The sequence below is a fragment of the Mytilus edulis genome, chromosome 9 (genome assembly GCF_963676685.1).
Source record: "Mytilus edulis chromosome 9, xbMytEdul2.2, whole genome shotgun sequence".
Classification (NCBI taxonomy): Eukaryota; Metazoa; Mollusca; class Bivalvia; order Mytilida; family Mytilidae; genus Mytilus; species Mytilus edulis.
Window position 1 is genome coordinate 56,193,639 of NC_092352.1, and position 20,955 is coordinate 56,214,593.

At 31.0% G+C, this 20,955-nt stretch overlaps 1 protein-coding gene across 1 annotated transcript in view; it reads right to left on the reverse strand.

Moving 5' to 3' along the window:
• LOC139488612 (ionotropic receptor 25a-like) overlaps nt 1-20,407 on the reverse strand; it is a 31,480-nt gene extending 11,073 nt beyond the window's left edge. Inside the window, exons 1-3 of the mRNA XM_071274339.1 lie at nt 20,010-20,407; nt 8,283-8,435; nt 6,150-6,407 (exon numbers count right to left, since the gene is read on the reverse strand). Of these exons, the coding sequence (XP_071130440.1) occupies nt 6,150-6,407; nt 8,283-8,435; nt 20,010-20,100 (502 nt within the window). The 5' untranslated portion in view covers nt 20,101-20,407. The remainder of the gene's footprint in view (nt 1-6,149; nt 6,408-8,282; nt 8,436-20,009) is intronic.
• Between the last annotated feature and the right edge of the window lie 548 nt (nt 20,408-20,955).

Below are 20,955 nucleotides of genomic sequence, written 5' to 3' on the forward strand. Positions count from 1 at the left end.
ATAGATAGATAGATAGATAGATAGATAGATAGATAGATAGATAGATAGATAGATAGATAGATAGATAGATAGATAGATAGATAGATAGATAGATAGATAGATAGATAGATAGATAGATAGATAGATAGATAGATAGATAGATAGATAGATAGATAGATAGATAGATAGATAGATAGATAGATAGATAGATAGATAGATAGATAGATAGATAGATAGATAGATAGATAGATAGATAGATAGATAGATAGATAGATAGATAGATAGATAGATAGATAGATAGATAGATAGATAGATAGATAGATAGATAGATAGATAGATAGATAGATAGATAGATAGATAGATAGATAGATAGATAGATAGATAGATAGATAGATAGATAGATAGATAGATAAGATAGATAGATAAGATAGATAGATAGATAGATAGATAGATAGATAGATAGATAGATAGATAGATAGATAGATAGATAGATAGATAGATAGATAGATAGGATAGATAGATAGATAGATAGATAGATAGATAGAGGAAGATGTGGTGTGAGTGCCAATGAGACAACTCTCCATCCAAATAAAAATTTTAAAAAAGTAAATCATTATAGGTCAATGTACGGTTCAACACGGAGCCTTGGCTCACACCGAACAACAAACTATAAAGGGCCCCAAAATTACTAGTGTAAAACCATTCAAACGGGAAAACCAACGGTCTACAACAGAACACAGAACTACAACCGCATGCAGGGTTATAACCATTTAATCTTTAATAACATAAACTGTACAATTTTTGATCTTTTAATGCTCATAAATTTTTTTTTTTTGATCGATGAAAGTCAGATTTCCGGTATTGATATGCTAGTATGATTCAGTGTTCATTTTATATCCTCATAGTTCTCGTAAATATGGGAAATAATAATTTCATGATGGGCTTCATTTTGGTAAGAACTATTTGACAATTCAAGCAACGTTTATAGCATTTGTTTATGTTACTGTTTTCTTCAGGTGCCATGTTTATGGCCTAATTAACACCTTTGATGGTCTTTAATCTGTTGATCGCTTTAACGGTGTCTTCCTCTAATGCCAACATTTTATATGTTACCTATTCCTTGAATGCCAACAAAAAAATTTCAATGGATGTACATGTTTCAGTAGATGTTTTTATAAGTATTTAACTGTTATAAATAATTAGTAATTTTGATAAAATTGCAACATTTTATCACTTTTTGAAGAGAAAAAATAGTAAATATTCGGGTTAAAATTATTCTGAATTTTCAAGAAAGAAAAAAAAAGAAAACATTTTTATTAGTTTTTCTTTATAAAAATAAAATTATTTGAGAATGGAAATATTTAGTAAGACAATGAGACAAAGACATTTCAGTTAAATATAATTATTTCAATCTAAAAAAAAGCCTATTAGAGATTTTAAATATGAACTATATGAAGATTTCAATTGAACAAGACTTTTTTTAGTAATTAAACTTTAAAAACCACCAGAACTAATTAAGTAAATGCTGGAAACTTTACAAAGACTAAGAAAATCAATTTAATCGGGAAACAAGAATTTCGATGAGTTACGATCATAATAAACACCTAAACATTATAATCTTATGAATCACTTACAATAAAAAAAAATAAAGGGTTTTGTATTAATATTATAACCCAAAAAATATCCAGCAAAAACTGAACAAAATAGTTATCTAACACGTGATACAAAGTTTCAAGAAATTTCATGTAGTAATGTAGGAGGATATTAAAGCAAACATGACTATAAAATATTGGAAAAAAACTTCAGAGACCAAAGAGGCTATTGTATACACATGGAAAAAAGTATTGCAACACCTTGATTTTTTAAAACTTGAAAAATCAGCCTTTTATTTTGGATGGAATATGATAAAATATTTGAAAATAGTATTGAAATATAGTTTATGATTACATTGGCATTTTAACGAACAAAAAATGTTTGAAAAAAAAATGATTTATCTAACCATAATTTTAATAACAAAATGAAGTGTTTTTTGTACAAAAAACTGCATTTTACAACTTTTACTGTAGAACTTTACAATGTCAGACATTTCAAAATTGATCTTAAGATGATTGTTCACATCATGGTTGATCGTTATACGCCAAAGATTTAGCACTTTGTGCGCAGCCTCAATTCAAACGGTTAACCTCCACTTTACGTCTTCTGATTCCTGCCATAAATCGACCAATGTGTTGCTAAGGTAGCAGCAACCATTTCTGATGAAGGGCATTGTTTATTTCATCACGTGTTTGGACTGAGGTGTCCTTTCGCGCACATTACGCCCAAAAGTTTCCCATATATGCTCGATATGGTTCAAATCCGGGCTACGATCGGGCCAAGGAAGATAAACCGAATTCCATTGGAACAACGGATCTTTCTCCACGATGCTAATTTCCAACTATGGCGAGATCTGCACTACATTGGATAAGGGCAACTGTGTGTCTGTTCGTAAGCAAAGGTCCCCGACTGAAATGGTCTTATCGCACGATAACCAGTAGCGATGGGTCAATCTCGAACAATTTGTGTTAAAAGGCTCCTGTATGCCCACCACTCTCATTTTAGGATCGTGTTGTATGCAATGAGTTTCTTTCTGAACAAGCTTCATTATGCTTGATTTTCCCTAGCTGATGGCATAGGGGGTCTTTTTGATCTCGTTTATTATCTGATTTTATTCTCAAAACGACTAATAGTGAAATGGTGATGACCAACAATACGTGCGGTTGTCACAGCGACATTCCTGCTTCTCTCATGCTGATAATCTGCCATCTTGCTGCAGTTAAGAGTTGCGGAGGCAGGGATGATTCCACTATATAGTTTAGGGCCGCTTAACGGCCCTTAAATCGGCCAGCGGCCCCAAAAAATGTTGTAAATATAAATTCCCAATTCACATGATTCAGGAAAATAAAACAAAAATCGGTATTTCCTGAAAAGTTTCCGTCACCGATTAAAGCAACTATAAATTTCATAGTTTGTCGTCAAAACGTAGTAAAATCCTGATAAGAATGCTGACTATGATCGCATTTTATTAACAACGATTTAATTATGTCAACATGAGGTAAACAATGTTTGCGGCCGGATTCTATTAAAGTTAAAATGTTATCGGGGTATTTAGTCTCGTAAAAGTAGATCGCTCAGCAGGTTGATCAAAAATATGCTTTTTGTCAAAATGAGTGTCAAAACAGACCTCGGCAAAGAGCAAATTCAAATTTTGATATAATAATAATAATAATAATAATAATAATAATAAATTCTTTATTTAAAGAGGGTACCTCAATTAGAAATAGTCTAATTTTCATTGAGGCCCTCAAACAAAATACATGCATACAGTTAACATTCATACATTCATACATTAATTTACAATATACATTACTAGTATATACACAATTCAATCATTGAAATATACCAAGGGTAATAAATGACAATATTTGATATAGTTTTGTTAGAGGAAAACAAATTAGTTAACTTGCATATAATTTTCAAGAAAATGATTATAACTATGTTTCTTGAATAATTCCACATTAGGACATTTCTTTATTTCGAGTGGTAAATTATTCCATACTTTGGTTGCAGAATAATGAAAAGATTTTTTATAAAAATTTGTATTTGGTCTTGGAACAAAAAGATCATTATTAGAGACAGATCGTAAGTTGTGGCGTTGCACATCATCAATATTTAGTATTGCTAAGTAATCAGGTGTTAGCCCATTTACAATTTTATACATTAGAATTGATATAACATTGATGAATGAATTTTAATGTTAAGCAGATCGCCCAGCAGAACCGGTTATGTAATTTGATTAAAACTTGTTTTGTAAAAGAAATTATTTTATATATTTTTCACTTTTTTCCGCAAAAGACAAAAGTTTGAGCGTTTTTGAAAATAAGTTGATGATAGACCATTCATGAAATGAGACCACCCCCCCCCCCCCCTCCCCCTTCCACTTAGAATACGATGTCATCATTATGGAACTGTTTCAAAAGATATGAAAATGATCCAAATAATTTTAAAGTTCACTGGTTCAATTGCTTCAAATATCTTATTAATTAAGTATATATATATACTTTTGTAATTGCTTTTCTGAATTCGACAATTGGCCAGTTCTATTTGAAATACATTTAAATCAAGGTAAGTTTATAAAGATGATCTGTTGAAAAATACCCAATGGATGATTTTTTTTTCACTGGTTAATATGGCAAGCCGTTTTGCTATTTAATCTAACTTCAAGATATCTCATAAACTTTATAAGATATCTTATATAATAGTTCATTAGATAATTGATATAGTTTGAAAGATATCTTATAAACTTTATAGTTCATGATATATCTCAAATAATTTATGAGATATTTTATAGTTTATAAGATATCTCATATAATTTTCTTTATCAGATATCTTATAAATTATATAAGATATCTTATAAACTATAAAAGATATCGTATAAACTATATAACATGTAAAAGATATCTTATATAAAGTAAATTTGTAAGATATCTTATATAAAGTATGTTTGTAAGATATCTTATATAAAGTATATTTATAAGATATCTTATATAAAGTATATTTGTAAGATATCTTATATAAAGTATATATGTAATATATATATTTTAAAATCGATATTAGATATCTTCTTTATTATATAAGATATATATTTTATATAAGATATCTTATAAAAAATATTATTTATGATATCTTATATATCATAAGAAATATTATTAGAGATATCGTATATAAATTATAAGATATTTCATATAATTTTCTTAATATGATATCCATTAAATTATATAAGATATTTTATACAAAACATATTTAAATTATAAGATATTTCACATACTTTAAGATATCTTAAATAAATCTTATATACTATATGAGATATCTTATATATTACATAAGATATCTTATATATTATGAGATAATTTGAAATTCGAATAAATAGCTAAACGGCTTGCCATAGGTTTATGTTAGCTGGTACTTGTGGTATATATGTTTTTGTAATAGGCCTCGTTTACCAAAGTTAAGATGATAGTGCATCATATGCAATGATATTCATGTATTACAACTTCCCAGGTCCGAATCCAATAATTTCTTCAATCAGTGTACAGGTGAAATTAACTTAATATTCATTTCTGTTTTTACAGGAAAATGATATTATTTCGTCTTAGATTGTTTGCATAAAAAATTCCCAATTGGGATAAAAATTCCCAATTTGATATTCAAGGGACCATTTGAAAACACCTGGAATCATCCCTGGGAGGACCCATTACAAGCTGTCAATCACATAACCTTATAAACTTGGTTATTTTAAGTGTTGAAAACAATGAGGATAAAAACATCTGTTTTACTGTTTACGAGTGCAGTAGCTGCATGTGCAGATAAGAACTCATCTAGTCGATAACTTTTGATCAAACTCAGGTGATATTTTAAAAATGTTTAACTAGTTCTATTTTAACAAATTATATATAAAAAAAATAAAGAGTGTTTTTTTAATTTCAATTTCAATTTGGTGTTGCAATACTTTTTTCCATGTGTATAGAATGTTTCTAACAATATTCACATATTGACTTTGTGATGCAACACTTTTCAAAGTTTCGTTTTAAGAGAATCCATATTTGTTCAAGCAGTTACAGCAAAAAATGATTTTCATCAACTTGACAAACTTGAATTAGATTTACTTCCCTGATATTTACCTGTTCAATTAGTAAGATTGACTTGACTTTTGTTGGGATAACTACTTACACCTATTCTCGAATGCCAACATTATTTTACAGGTAAATTGTCGGTAGATCAAAGGATGTTGGCATTCAAGGAATAAACCACTTTAACTTGGGTTAATTGGTGTTATCACTACGATTTACACGGGTTAATGTTTACTTTGCAATTTCCTTCAATCCAGACTATTTGTAACCTTCGTTTCTAAAGGCTTTAATTTTTCAATCATTTTTTTTTAGAAAACTAAAATCCACGAATTTAAAAACCCACGACTGACATGTAAATATTGCTCAAACCACGAAAATTGATACCCACGAATTAAAGTGCTTTCACAGTATAACATTTTCAAAAATGTAACTAATAATGAATCGAAGTCGATACTTTTTCCCTAGTTCTTATTTTATTTGACGGTTTTTTTTTAGTAAACTTACCAAATTTCGTATTTGTCAGTAGAATAACCTCTAGATACCCACTGTCACTCATTTGAAATAACGACAAAGACATCTCAAGATATTCACGGAAACTGGGCTGTAAATAATATGTTGGTGTGCACTCCTCTTGTATGTTGGACGACAAAGAAACGAAGGATGTATTCGTCCATTGAGCCACATGACACATGGCCCCAGTAGTATCCTTCTCAACATCGATTAGAACGACTCCATTTGTAGAGTTAACCTTGTAAGCCAAATCTAAAACATTTGAAGTACAATTTTAATAAATCTGAATTCATTGTAGGGGCCTCTGCATCTTCGCTAGCCAAGTGTTACGATCCACTCCCGCTCTCTTCACCCTTGGCAGATTGAGATAAAATTCCAGAGGATTTTATTGGTTGCAGTCGAAACTCGCTGCATCCAATCAAAAAACGCCTAAAACATGCTCACGTGTAAATGTAGAAAGTGTGTTTGTAAACAATTGCCACGTGTTTATTGTGCAACAAGTCTTTACATCCCTAAACATGCGACTATATTTAGTGACAACTTGAATGTTTTTAATCAACAAATAGAAGTATCTGTGTATGTTTCATGCACAAATGCATGAATGTTGACGTATATTTTCGTTTCCGGCTGTATAAAGTGTGTACAATCTAGACGCTACCGTGTTTTTACCTCCAAATTGAAAAGTTAAAATGCTACCATTGGTCAAAAATAGTATATTCGGAATGGGCGTGACTTTAAACTTCTGATAGATGGCGCAAATGTTGGCTTATTCTGTCAAGGGTGAAGAGAGCGGTAGTGGATCGTAACCCTTGGCTAGTGAAGATTGGGCCTCTGTGGTGGAGTGGTCTAAGAAGTTTGTCTAATGTATCAGTAGTCTATTAAATGGAAATAAGCTACGAGATATACCATGAAATATGATCTTTTCGTTAATCATTTAGTGAAATTGAGAAATAATCGTTCGCTTTTAACTGCCAATATGGTTCAATTTTGTCAAAATAAGCTCATAAATATTGCTGATATATCATTTATTTGCTAGTGAATAATTTGACCTCACTGAACCCGTATTCACATGACATGACCTTCAATTTAATTCCTTAGCTAGAGATGGGTTATGCATAACATATACATGGTCATCTAATGTATTAAAAGGAAAAGAAGATTTTATGCACATTGAAAGTAAAACAAGGTTAAACTATTTGGTTGACGAACTCATTCAACAAAAACTCATTATTATACAGATAAATCGATAATAAGTAACACATTTTAAACCTATACTATGAACATAAGTATAAAAATTATTGCACGTGTTCGCTAGCTATATGTATCAATATAGATATTCATGTGTATATCAGGTTATATGACCTTCTGCAGTCTTCGGGGGTCAACTCGATGATTTATTAGATATAATTCAGACTAAATTACACCCAAAAATCCTGATACATATTATCCAGTGCATACAAGTACATCGTAAATTGAATACATGTATTTTAGATTTTTTATAATTGGATAAACATTTTAATATACTATAAATCAAATGTGAGAATTTGAGTCAAATCGGTAAGCATGATGGATGGGGAGTTGTCTCATTGGCACTCATACCACATCTTCTTATGTCAATAAAGCTGGCAGCTAATGCCCCATTATTACTGAGATTTTTAGTTCGAATCCAGCAGGTGCCGGGTGCGTTCAACTTAAATCTTAATGGATATCCAGTGTTCCTGTCTCCACAAGAGAAATACACAAGAAAACGTACGCGGATTAATTGATTGTTGCAGAATGTTCATTTTCAAATATTACAAAACTAGACTTATTCAACAATTATCAATACTGCATTCTAAAAAGTTGTAAATTTAACCAATCATCCGTGTATCTGTTTCAAGTTTATCCTTTCGTGTAGACTGTTTAATTGCTGTTCACTTAATGTAAAATTCAAATATTAATAATTAAGTCTAATATAAATGACTACTCTCGTGGGGTTCAAATGAAACATTGACATATGTATAGAGCACAACAGACAATTTACATATCTAAATGTCCTCATATTTTGTATGTTAAATGTATTATGATGGTCTTTAAGAAACGTTTACATATGACTTTTTGCGCAGCTTGGTCTATATTTAAACATACCATCAGTGAGATATGTGTCATCCAGGACCAGCGTCGGCGTTTCATTGTAAAAATTTAGTGTTATGCTGACTAAGGATGATGGGTCGGTTTGGTTGAAAAACGAATCCGTTAAATCTGAAAACTTCTGTAGGTTTTCTTCCTCGACGAACACTCCTACAAAAAATGAAAGAAGCATACATTACTATAAACACTTGTAATATTATTTATTATATGCTCGTTAATTTTGTCTGTGCTTTGGTTTAATTAAAATTCCACAAAAACCCACTGAAAAGAAATAATCATAAAGAAAAGAAATGCAGCATAATGCCAAACAGACAACTATTCATACAACTCAATTAGACTATTTACCAGATTTATAATAACATAAGCAACACGACGAGTGCCACATGTAGAGCAGGATCTGCTTACCCTTCCAGAGCATCTGAGATCACCCCCAATCTGTGGTTGGGTTCTCTTTGCTTAGTCTTTAGTTTTCTATGTTGTGTCTTGTGTACTATTATTTGTCTGTTTTTTTTTTATTTTTTAGCTATGGCGTTGTCAGTTTATTTTCAATCTATCAGTTTGACTGTAACTCTGGTATCTTTTGCCCCTCTTTCATCATAAATGGTAAGATTGAAATTGTGTAAGCGTTTCGTCTACAAAACGAAAAATTTACATGTATGCAAGTTGTTCAGGAACCAAGGAGTATGTTGAAGCTGCGAAGTGCTATGTTAAGTTTGTGACACTACCATGTTTGTTTATAAAGTTCGATATCATGATAGTTTAATGTTTAACCTATTTGTTTATCATGCATGTTCCTACTTCATGATCAATTTATAAATCATTTCCGTTGCTAAAACATTTATATGGCAAATTGTAATTATATTCTATGATGGTTTTTAAAAACTATTACGGTTTATCGGTAAATTATGTTATCAACTGAGAAAAAATATCTTGTAAACTAATATCGTAAATATGGCTACATATATGCAGATTACTTTGTGTGTGGATCATATCCTGGTTCATACCGTTGCTGTATTAGAAATTGAAATCAGCATGACGTCACAACAATGCGCTTTCTGACTGCAGTGTTATTGCTATGTTCGAATTCGTTTAAAATATTAAATGTCGTACTTTAACAAATGTCCAATGGTACAATCTAGCTACAATGATTGTCTTAATATTCTGATTGTAAAAGACTTTGAGGAAATATTTATGTTGAAATCAAAATGCTCAGATAAAATGGTTGTAACCAAGGTTACTGTATCTTGGTTTACCGACTGTTTAAGACCCTCATGAGTTGTCAATACTGTTAAGTATTAGTATGATGAGTTTAATAGATAAGGTTTTGCATGTACTAAATGTATCTAGATGTGCAAACTGTCTTTTCTGTTGCAAGAGTTTAATACTACAAAAAAACAATTCAGACATGTACATTTGTATCTTTCAATCGGTTTAATTGAGGTCTGAAGCTGGCATGTCAGAAACTGCTAGTAGTCCTTTGCTAATTTATGTATCATTGCCATGTTACATATTCTGCCATCTGACTCGGACTTCTTTTAAACTGAGCGCATTGATAATTGTTTGTTTATTCTATATGGCTGGAGGTATAAGGGGAGGGTTAGGATCTCACAAAACATGTTTAACCCCGCCGAATGTTTGTGCCTGTCCCGAAGTCAGGAGCCGCTGGCCTTTGTTAGTCTTGTATTCCATTCTCAATTTTATTGTATGTTTTTTTTTCTCTCTTTTTTTTTTAGATATAAGAGGTGTGGTATGTGTGCATAATGAAACAAAAGTAAACCATTATAGGTCAAAGTACGGTCTTCAACACGGAGCCTTCAAGTTGGTTCACACCGAACATCAAGCTATAAAATGCCCAATAAATTACTAGTGTGAAACCATTCAAACTGGAAACCCCCACGGTCTAATATATAATGAAAAACGAGAAACACTTATGGGGTTCGTGTTGTTTATTCTTTAGTTTTCTATGTTGTGTCATGTGTACTATTGTTTTTCTGTTCGTCTTTTTCATTTTTAGCCATGGCGTTGTCAGTTTGTTTTAGATTATGAGTTTGACTGTCCCTTTGGTATCTTTCGTCCCTCTTTTATGAACCACATCAACATTTATTTCATTAGTGTGTTTTGGAGTAGAGTGACGTTCGTTTTCAATGAACTGGTTCACATTTTTATTTAGGGACCTGCTGAAGCCCTACTACGGGTGTTGGATATTTACACTATGTTGAAGACCCATTGGTGGCCTTGGGCTGTTTTCTGCTCCTTTGTCGGGTTGTTGTCCTTTCTGTATCCTTGGGGGACTTTTTCAATATAAGCAGTTCCAGGAAACGGAAGTTTAATTGTTGGTCTACCTGTTGTTGAATAAGTTATTGGCGCATGTAATGAAACATGAGATGGAGTTTGAAAGGAAAACAATTCAGTTAAAGCATGTGCTTTCAAAAATGAACACAAAAAAAAAATAACATCCTTTTAACACATTTCCAATTGCTGTTCAAACACAAAAGCCTTAAAATCATGAGTACATGCATTTAAAGCTCTAGAATTAAAAGAGGTATAGAATAATTGCCAAAACGTCTCAAATTAAAAACTCTGCAACGCTGATTTATCGTTGATAATTTGAAAATCGAATGAACATGTATGCAAGTATAACATTCTAGACACAACTAGTCCACTAACAGATTGAAACTCCCAAGGACTAAAAGTAAGTTAGTAATGAAAATCAGTCCTGTGGTTCTAAGCGAGACGTACCGATTTTGGTGCGTTCCATTTCTAATCTTACAATGTACAACATCATTAAGAGATTATTCAGAGAAAATCGTGTTTAAAGACAAAAGAGACACAAAATGAAGGAGGATATTGCAACCTTAAAAGTCTGTGTTCACTCTTTCAGGTACTGAAGTTTCAATCATTTGCAATACTTTGATGTTCAGAAGTAACGGTTATGTACATAAACGTCATAACAACCTTGAACTCCGGATGATACTCTAATGAATAATTGTTATGCATATATCTGTGTGCATTATTTGATGTTGCATGTACATTAGCCATTTCGTTTGACTGCATTGTTCAATCATTCAAATAATGCTTAATGGCAATTTGTAAATCTCTAAATCATTGACTTATGAGATAAGTGAAATAATCTTGTAGAGATTACAAAGGGGAGATTTTCTGTTATTTACTCTTTGATCAATGACGAATTATCTTATCTGTACTAATTACATGGAATTCTAACTAAGTTAAGAAAGCAAAGTTTCAAAAGCACGCGATATAGGGAAGTAAAGATTAAATAAAAAGGGCTTTTCTTGTATAATTTCCAATTTAATTCCATAGCTTTCAAAGAGGACAATTGGTATGTTTCTTTGTTATCTATTTAGTGTTCTAGAATACGTAACTTTCGAGACTCGAGTCCGTTAAAATTATTTTAACATTGTTGGATTAGTAAAAAATATTACGTTGGAAAGATACATTTTCAAACATGTCAATATATCAAAGAATCGTGAATGTAACAAAAATGCATGTGGGGCAAATTTATATACATATACATATTATGCATGTATAGAATTGCAAGCATTTAAAATAAAATTAGAGCTTTCAAAAGAAAACCCATTATAACAATTAAAGGTAGGTCGTTTATTCTAGGAAGATACGTGTCGCCTGGCGTCTTCAAAGGAAATATGAGCTAAAATGACGAAGACCGTGTTTTCATAAAGTAACTGAAACCGCCAAAAAAATTGCAAGAGCAAACTTCATATGTCCATTGAAGAATCGGTAAATGTTAAGTGAAATTGTTTCACGAAGTTTCAGTTAAGTTTTCTGATTTAAGATATGAAATAATGTAAAATGCGCTTTAACCATCCTTTCGTGTGAGAAACCTAATATATGACCTGGACAAAACATTTAAATAGCAGGTCACACAACTTCCAACTTGGTTAGTGGTTAAATTCTCTCAAGCCGTTTTCAGAGTGTTGCGGATTTACAAAATGTGACGCGAATTACTAAGACCCAAGACGATGATCTCTATATGTCGCCACAGCATCGTATTCAGTCAACACGTTATATATCGTACGAAACAAAATATTACAAAATCATGTTTTATGTTTAGGTAAATTCAATTTAATAATCAATTAATTCCCTTTGTCATATCTGCTTATTGAAAACACTGAAAGTATGTTGAACATAGCAACTGGTTAAGGTGGTACCTAACACTACAGGGAGATAACTCTGAAAAGTCAGCTAAACGTTTTAATTACGTTGTGTTGTAAAAGGAATATTAAGCTTCTCAATGATCAAAATTGGTGTTTGTCAAATTGCTATATAACCAGTGTAATTTTTCTGACAAAACGGTTGGTTCAAAATTTTTAAAATTTTTATATTTTTGCCAAAGGGTCAAAGTAATTACTTTGTCAAAATTTTATAAAAATTAAACGAGCCAAATTAATTTTAGTGAAAGTGTTGGGTACCACCTTAAGTTGATGAATACATGAAGTGAGTAGGTTGACATGATATTGATGCCGTCGGCAAAACTGAAACTTCAGTTACTATTTTTCCTCTCGAGACATAAAATATTTGAGGTGAGACATTGTATGATTCCCTATAGTGACACCGAACAAATGTCTCAATTTTGTAAACAATAGAATAAATTTTTGCCAACTTACAGATTATACAATTAAGCCTTAATAAAAAAATGAACTGTATTACCATATTCTTATGTTATTAGGCCATTGTTTCACAAATAGTCTTATGAATAAAAATGATCGCTAGTATATATATCACCAGAACTGTTCATATCTTACATATGCATGTAAGTTAAACAATGACACAGGGTCCATGTATATACATTGTACGTATATATTATGTACATTACAACATTTGAACAGCTCGTTTAAAATCATCCTAAGAGAGTCGTCCAATGGAGCATACTCAAATCTTGAAAATATGATCTCTTATGTAAGTAATAGTTGCCACTGGACTTCTATTTGAATGTGGTGTAGTATACAAAATTGTGAGATGATATGACAAACACTTTTATGATTTTTTATACATTTGCTAGAATTTGTCCCTAAAATATATTTTAAGTATAGCATTCTAGAACTAAGATGATGTGGTATTGTTACCAGGTAGACAACTACATTGTATCCCTTATAGACGATGTTTGCAACTATTGGTAAATAGGTGTAAGGTCTTTATGGTGTTATACATATAATTTAATTTTGAATGTAACACGTCTTCTGATTGGCTGACGTTATTTTGTTATCAGCCCATAGACATAATTTAGTCATGTGACCGTGACGTCATCAACGTTTTTTCATGGTTTTCTACGGTTTAAAATGAAATTAAGCATTAAACTATCAGAAATGACTGTAATATTTTTTCTGTCTATTCGAAATAACGCGCGTTATTCAGTGTGCACCAATTTTTTTCATGTTATTTCTTCATAGACAGAAAAAATATTACAGTCATCCCTTAAATGTAACCAAAAGCGATCGAAAAATGCTCGTTTCGTATCATTTTCTATACAGATTATACCGTTGGTTTTCCCATTTGAATATTTTTACACATGTCATTTTTTGGGGGCCTTAATACAGCTTGCTGTTCGGTGTGATCTAAGGATTCATGTTGAAGACCGTACTTTGATCTATAAGGGTTTACTTTTACAAATTGTGACTTGGACGAGAGATTTGTCGACACTCATACCACATCTTATATCTATATTTTTAAATTATCAACTGCTTTTCATATTACGAGTCAGCACGTAGTTATTAACCCATAATAATATAAATCTTACGTGATTATTATTCTCCATAATATTTCTGTACAAGGTATCCAAATGATTCCAAATTAATTATTATTATGGAGATAAAAAGCTAATTTTCAATTATTTAGAGGGACGCTTTGACCATAATGCGAATCTGATGTTTCCGAAGTAGAATTTTTCTTTTTTATATAAATACTTAATTTGATGGCGTTATAAATTGAATTTGTAGATTGGTTTGCAAATAATAACTCGTATTTGTTATTTTATTTCTAAGTATCCTAATATTTGTGTCTGGAACAATCATGGTTATATTGTAATGCATTTGTTTATATTTATCGGCGATAGTTTGTACATTTCTTTCAATGATACTTCATCAACATGTTTGACAAAGGTTGACGACGTTTTTAGATTCATTAGATGATATAAAGAAAATGATAATTATCAAAAATATATATGATAATTCTTTTTTGTATTACTTTTTATGTCTAATATTAAATAATCAAAAGTAGCTTTTCATCCAAAGTCCAGATGAAACACATATTCAGAATAAGTTTAAAAACGACATGTACATTCATGATTTGGTTTTGAAATCGTGTAGGGTTCCCTGGAACCCTGTATTTCTCGAGATGTACAAAAAAAATGTAGTTAGTGTAAAAGTGTAAGGTTGACTGTTAAAAAAAGTGCATTTATTACAAAAATACAGTCTTTCTTTAAATCAAACATGAAAATCAGTCTTGAAAATTAGTTTCTGTTTAATTTTCATTATAATACACCATAGTTCACAAAATTGATCTTTCTTAGAAATTTAATACCAGACTGTCTGCATGTTAATGATAATTACAAAAATCTTAGTTCATCAATGAGTAAAATACTGAATAAATCGAGGAAGTTTTATTATACTCAATCATGGCTTGACAAGGTCATTGATATCTAATAATCTTCAACACCAGGCGGTATGCAAACAAAAAGGACCAAATCCTTATCTAGAAAATAACGGAATCATTATGTTGCTCTCGATACATGTATTGTCTTTTATCTTACCTCCTATACATTTCTAGGAATATGATTGGTTAAAAGCGACCTCGTGGAGACCGTGTATATTCAATATTAGGTTAGTAGGGAGGCGGGGCTTATTTCAATATTAGGTTAGTAGTGAATTTGCGACTTAGGCACTGTTTGATTATTTCAAATATTAAAAGTTATTTTTAATATTGTTATATCAAGGTTGTTTATTATAAATATCTATCGTTTACATTAGTTTTTTTTAGTGCATATCAATTGAAGTAGGTTCTTAAAATTGAACACCTGAACACTTTAATACAGAAATAAGGAGATGTGTTATGAAAGCAAATAAGACAACTTTAGTCTAAATTCAACACATAAAGATAGTCGGTAAGATAAATTCGTTACATAGTGTGCTAGTGACCTAATATGATATATACAGGGTAAGTAAATTCCATATGGGGTTCGAGCTTCGCTCTCACCCCATATGGAATTTACTGACCCTGTATATATCATATTAGGTCACTAACACACTATGTAACTAATATAATCATGACAAAAAAAGTTATTGTTAACTGTAAATTGTAACCTTCAAATACTTTTAATAGATGCAAATGACGACAATGACTGAGCAAGTAACCCAACACACCTTTTGTCGGCATTTAAATTTGTATGTAAAAAATAATTTCATGACTGTCTTTTTAGTGTCTTATCAAATGCTTTTTTTTTTGTTGGTAACCTTATCATATGTAGGTAGAACAAGACAAAGTCGAAAAAAAAGTATTGAAACTGGCGATTTTACAAGGAATATTGAATACTGAACAGATATATCATGTTAAGGAGGGGTATTTGCGAAAAATACCAGTCGAGAGAATGTAAAATTTCACGAGCCGTAAGGCGAGGGAAATTCATTCTCAAGACTGGTATTTTTCGCAAATACCCCTCAAGAACATGATATATCTGTTTAATTACACCGAATGTTAATATACTAAAACGCATTGTTGACCGTGACGTTACAAGCGTCCAGTCGGATAGAGTATTTTTTGGCAAATACCACGGCAGAGAGGGTAAAAAAGGCATATCCTTTTAGCAAATACCCCGGCGGCGTTAAAAATGAACGATATTCATTTGATAACAGTAAATTGGTGAAAAATACACTGGCTATCAACCAATCAAAACCCCGGATTCTTACATAAGGTGTAATTAACAGTAATATACAGATACAAATATGAAAAAAGCACAATGTCGTTATTTTATTTTACACCTTATCAAACAGATTACCATACGTAATACTAATAGTTATCAAAGGTACCAGGATTATAATTTAGTACGCCAGACGCGCGTTTCGTCTACATAAGACTCATCAGTGACGCTCATATCAAAATATTTATAAAGCCAAACAATACACGTGGGATACTGTCATCAGGTTCAAAAATGAAAAATGCTGGAGAGCAAACAAATAAGCTAAACGACCTGTTTTTAAAAGGGGGTAGACCTTGGTTCAGGGAGATAACTCTTTAAATCAGTTAAGCGTTTGTAAAAGTCAAGTTCATCAATGTTTTTTAAGCATTTACCTGAAACAGATTAAAAATAATCTATGTAACCTAGAAGCTTAGAATATGTTTTTGAAAATGGTTGACACAAACGTACTGATGATTTTAAGAGTTATTTCCCTTAACCTAGGTCTACCTCCTTAAAACACATCTTCAAACTTTATCTTAAGAAGTTGCTTTCTTTGTTTTAAGTACAATTACACAACTATTAATCTGGAAATGTGCATGCAAAACGCACCATTTAAATTATTAATAATAAATTCAATAACAAGCACTACCTTTTTGATGGATAGTACTCCCGAGAACTAATAAGTCTATCAAAAGTAATAATAAATTCACTTCATCAACGAAAGCTATATTTTATATAATCCTTTTTGGCAGGGGTCTATGGCACTCGAAACGTTGCAAGTGTTGTGGCCAAAATTTTTCTTCGAAGCATGGTTCCATATCCCCCAGAGAGAAGTAAAAATATTACACACATAGCTGCCACGTTTTGAACGTTGTCCTGGTTTTATTTTGTAACAAGCATTAAATAAAAATTTTACTTAAATTAAATAGTAAAATGCCTATATTTGCTTACAACCACTTCATTTGAACTTTGGTAGATAATTGTCTCATTGATAATCATACAACATTCCCCCCCCCTTTATATACAATTGTACGTGTGTTACCCTAACTAAGGAGGTTATATGAGATATAACCTCCTTGATACTGTACCCTATACTTAACAATAATGTTATATGCTAAATAAATTTGATTTCCGATTCATGGAAAAAAATGTCTGCTCCATAGGGAAATAACCTTCCTCTCCACGTTAATTTGTCACAGTTCTAACCAGATTCCTCAATTTTTTTTTGTATTCTAACACTTACGTTAACCACATTATTGTATGCTCCATAAACTATGTAGCTATTTTAATATCTTCCTATTAAAAAAATCTGATGATATTGTTGGTTATTAATTGAGTTCTTTTGACATTTTTTAATAACTTGTGATCGTAATATATGTGATACATTTGTTAAGGAAAATTGATATCGTCGGCACGGAATTTGTCAATAAATCAAGTAATATAATGGTTCTGTTAATGATAAGCATGTAAAATTAAGTATTACATCTTATAAACAACAAAAATAAATAATTGTTAGTATTTATACCATTAGATGGTGGGATAGGAGGAAACACACTTCTTTTTAACAAAAACTCAAACCATATTACAAATAAACTCAGCATAGATACCAGGATTGAAATTTGTTATTTATGCCAGACGCGCGTTTCGTCTACAAAATACTCATCAGTGACCCTAGAATTAAAAAATGTTAAAAAAACTAAATAAAGTACGAAGTTGAAGAGCATTTAGGACCAATTATACCTAAAAATTTAGCAAAATACAGCTAAGGTAATCTATTCCTGAGGTAGAAAAGGCTTAGTATTTCAAAAATTCAAGGTTTTGTTAACAGTTAATTTATAATTATGAACATATCAATGATAACGCAAGTCAACACAGAAGTGCTGACTACTGGGTTGGTGATACCCTTGGAGAATTCAAACTCAACCAACAGTGGTATCGACCCAATGGTACCCAATGGTTGTAAATAAACTCATCATGGGTACCAGGATTAAAATTTGTTATTTACGCCAGACGTGCGTTTCGTCTACAAAAGACTCATCAGTGACGTTCGAATAAAAAATGTTAAAAAAAAAACAAATAAAGTACAAAGTTGAAGAGCATTTATGACCAAAATTTCCGAAAAGTTTGGAAAATACAGCTAAAGTAATCTATTCACGAGGTAGAAAACCCTTAGTATTTCAAAAATTCAAGGTTTTATTAACAGTTGATTTATAATTATGAACATATCAATGATAACTCAAGTCAACAAAGAAATGATGATTACTGGGCTGGTGATACCCTCGAGGAATTCAAACTCCATCAGCAGTGGGATCGACCCAGTGTTTGTAAATAAACTCATCATAGATACCAGGATTGAAATTTACAAACTCATAAATTGAAAAGAAACTAACAATATCTTGGCAAAACAACAAAAAACGACGAAAAGACAGAACATATAAACATAGTTTACAAATATTCAAGTAATTTATATAAAAATCGAAACGAATGTCTATTGGATTTTACAATATTTTACAAATAATAATTATGATAAAAGGCTTCATTAGTATTGGAATTGTTTACAAAACAATGACATAATCTAAAGTATATTGATATTTAGATATTTAAATAAAATGGAGAATGGAAATGGGGAATGTGCCAAAGAGACAACAACCCGACCATAGAAAAAAAAACAACAGCAGAAGGTCACCAACAGGTCTTCAATGTAGCGAGAAATTCCCGCACCCGGGGGCGTCCTTCAACTGGCCCTAAACAAATATATACTAGTTCAGTGATAATGAACGCCATACTAATTTCCAAATTGTACACAAGAAACTAAAATTAAAATAATACAAGACTAACAAAGGCCAGAGGCTCCTGACTTGGGACAGGCGCAAAAATGCGGCGGGGTTAAACATGTTTGTGAGATCTCAACTCTCCCCCTATACCTCTAGCCAATGTAGAAAAGTAAACGCATAACAATACGCATATTTGTATTTGTATCATTTAATTTGGAATTCAAATAAACCTTTGGTATTCCACAAAGAAATAGCAGTCAATTTTAGAAAACATTACAATATGAAGGTACATAAAAATGTATGTATTGTTTCTTGTATAGTCTTATAAACCAAAACTTCACAATTATTCTCGTATATCTTTATAAGAATAAAGAACAACAATTCTGTGTATCAGCAATACAGATTTGATGGGCAAAAAAAAAACCTCAACAACTGTCATTCCAATAAACAATACACAAAAGTAGCAAGCAATTTATACAAGTACATTGTCTTCATTGTTGTGGTCGTGTGAAATAATGTCAAATGCGAAGTCACTGGTGAGTTTTCTGTAACTTTGAGAACTAATTAGTTTAGTCGATGCAATAGTACTTAAAAAAAATGAAGAATATGGAAACATAAATTGTGCTCATTTTTATTCTTTTTACCAAAAAATAAATCCGGTAGCCGTTTAGTTTCAAATATGAAAACAAATCTATACACAACTAATTGATTTCTAAAATGAATTTATTTCAAATATTGTTGATGGATTCTAGTACTCTTGAGTTGATTAATTCAAAGACTAAATGTATCAATTATTGCACTTAATTTTGAAATACACAAAATTTGTCATCCTGGACATCTATAAAATATTGTTTGGATTTCTTTGAACTATACATAAATTGCGCCGTTTTTCTTTATAGCTTAATTAAAATATAACGTAAAAATGTTTAGCTAATATTTTACTATCAAACTGTTGAAGTAAATCATTTTAAACAGTACTGTTTAGTTATAGGGATTTAAAGTCAAAATAAATGTACTCACCAAAGTGTGCAGTGTACTGTGCATTGCAGAGATATAAGAAGCAGGTGTATATACAAAGTAAATATTCTTTTGTCTTCAACATTGATGCCATCTATCCATAGTCCGCTTTTTGTACATGGAGACTATTAAGTCCGAAAACTAGTGGTTCTAAGTAGATTTTCAAGACCAGAATAGAATTCATTTGTTGATATTGTGAATTACATTACATGGAGACCTAACTCCTACAGTCAAATCTTCAAAGCCGGAAAATTCCGGTAAGTTTTCAATAACCTTAATCCGATTCCGAACGCTGAAATAGCACATCTATCATTAAGTATTTTCAATAATTTTACCTGGTTATTTGGAATCAATAAATTACAGGTATGCTCACTTCCTTTGTTATGTCCGCTAATTAATTGCTGAAATAATAATGAAATATCGGAAATATTGTCCGCAAATACAAGTGGTGCCGGTGATCGTATTTGCTTTTATTCAAATTAAATACACCAATAAACCTTTTATAAATTCAAGACATTTCATTGTATTTTTTTCCGTAAATGTTAAATAATTTAAAACAGTAACCCATTTTTTTTATTTCAAAGAAGACAATAATTTAAATTCTTAATTTTATAAACCTTCTTTTTACTGATTCAAGAAACTTTAAACACTAAGACAAGAGTAACCAAATTTTAGAAAAAGTTATCATGTATATGTTTTCATAAAAAGTTTTCTGACAGTTGTTTCGAACACAGACAAATATTTACCTTGTGGAATAATTTCCTTGACTGCTGTGTTTGGTTTAAATTTAAATATACTTAAACAAATACTACTAAAAATTAATAATTCATATGTCACACTTCCAATAGTTTTAATAATGTAAGAGAATAATACAGATCTCAAATAGTGCATGTTATTGAAAGTCTTTAAATCTAATATCATTAAGTATAAATATATATTTATTTTAAAA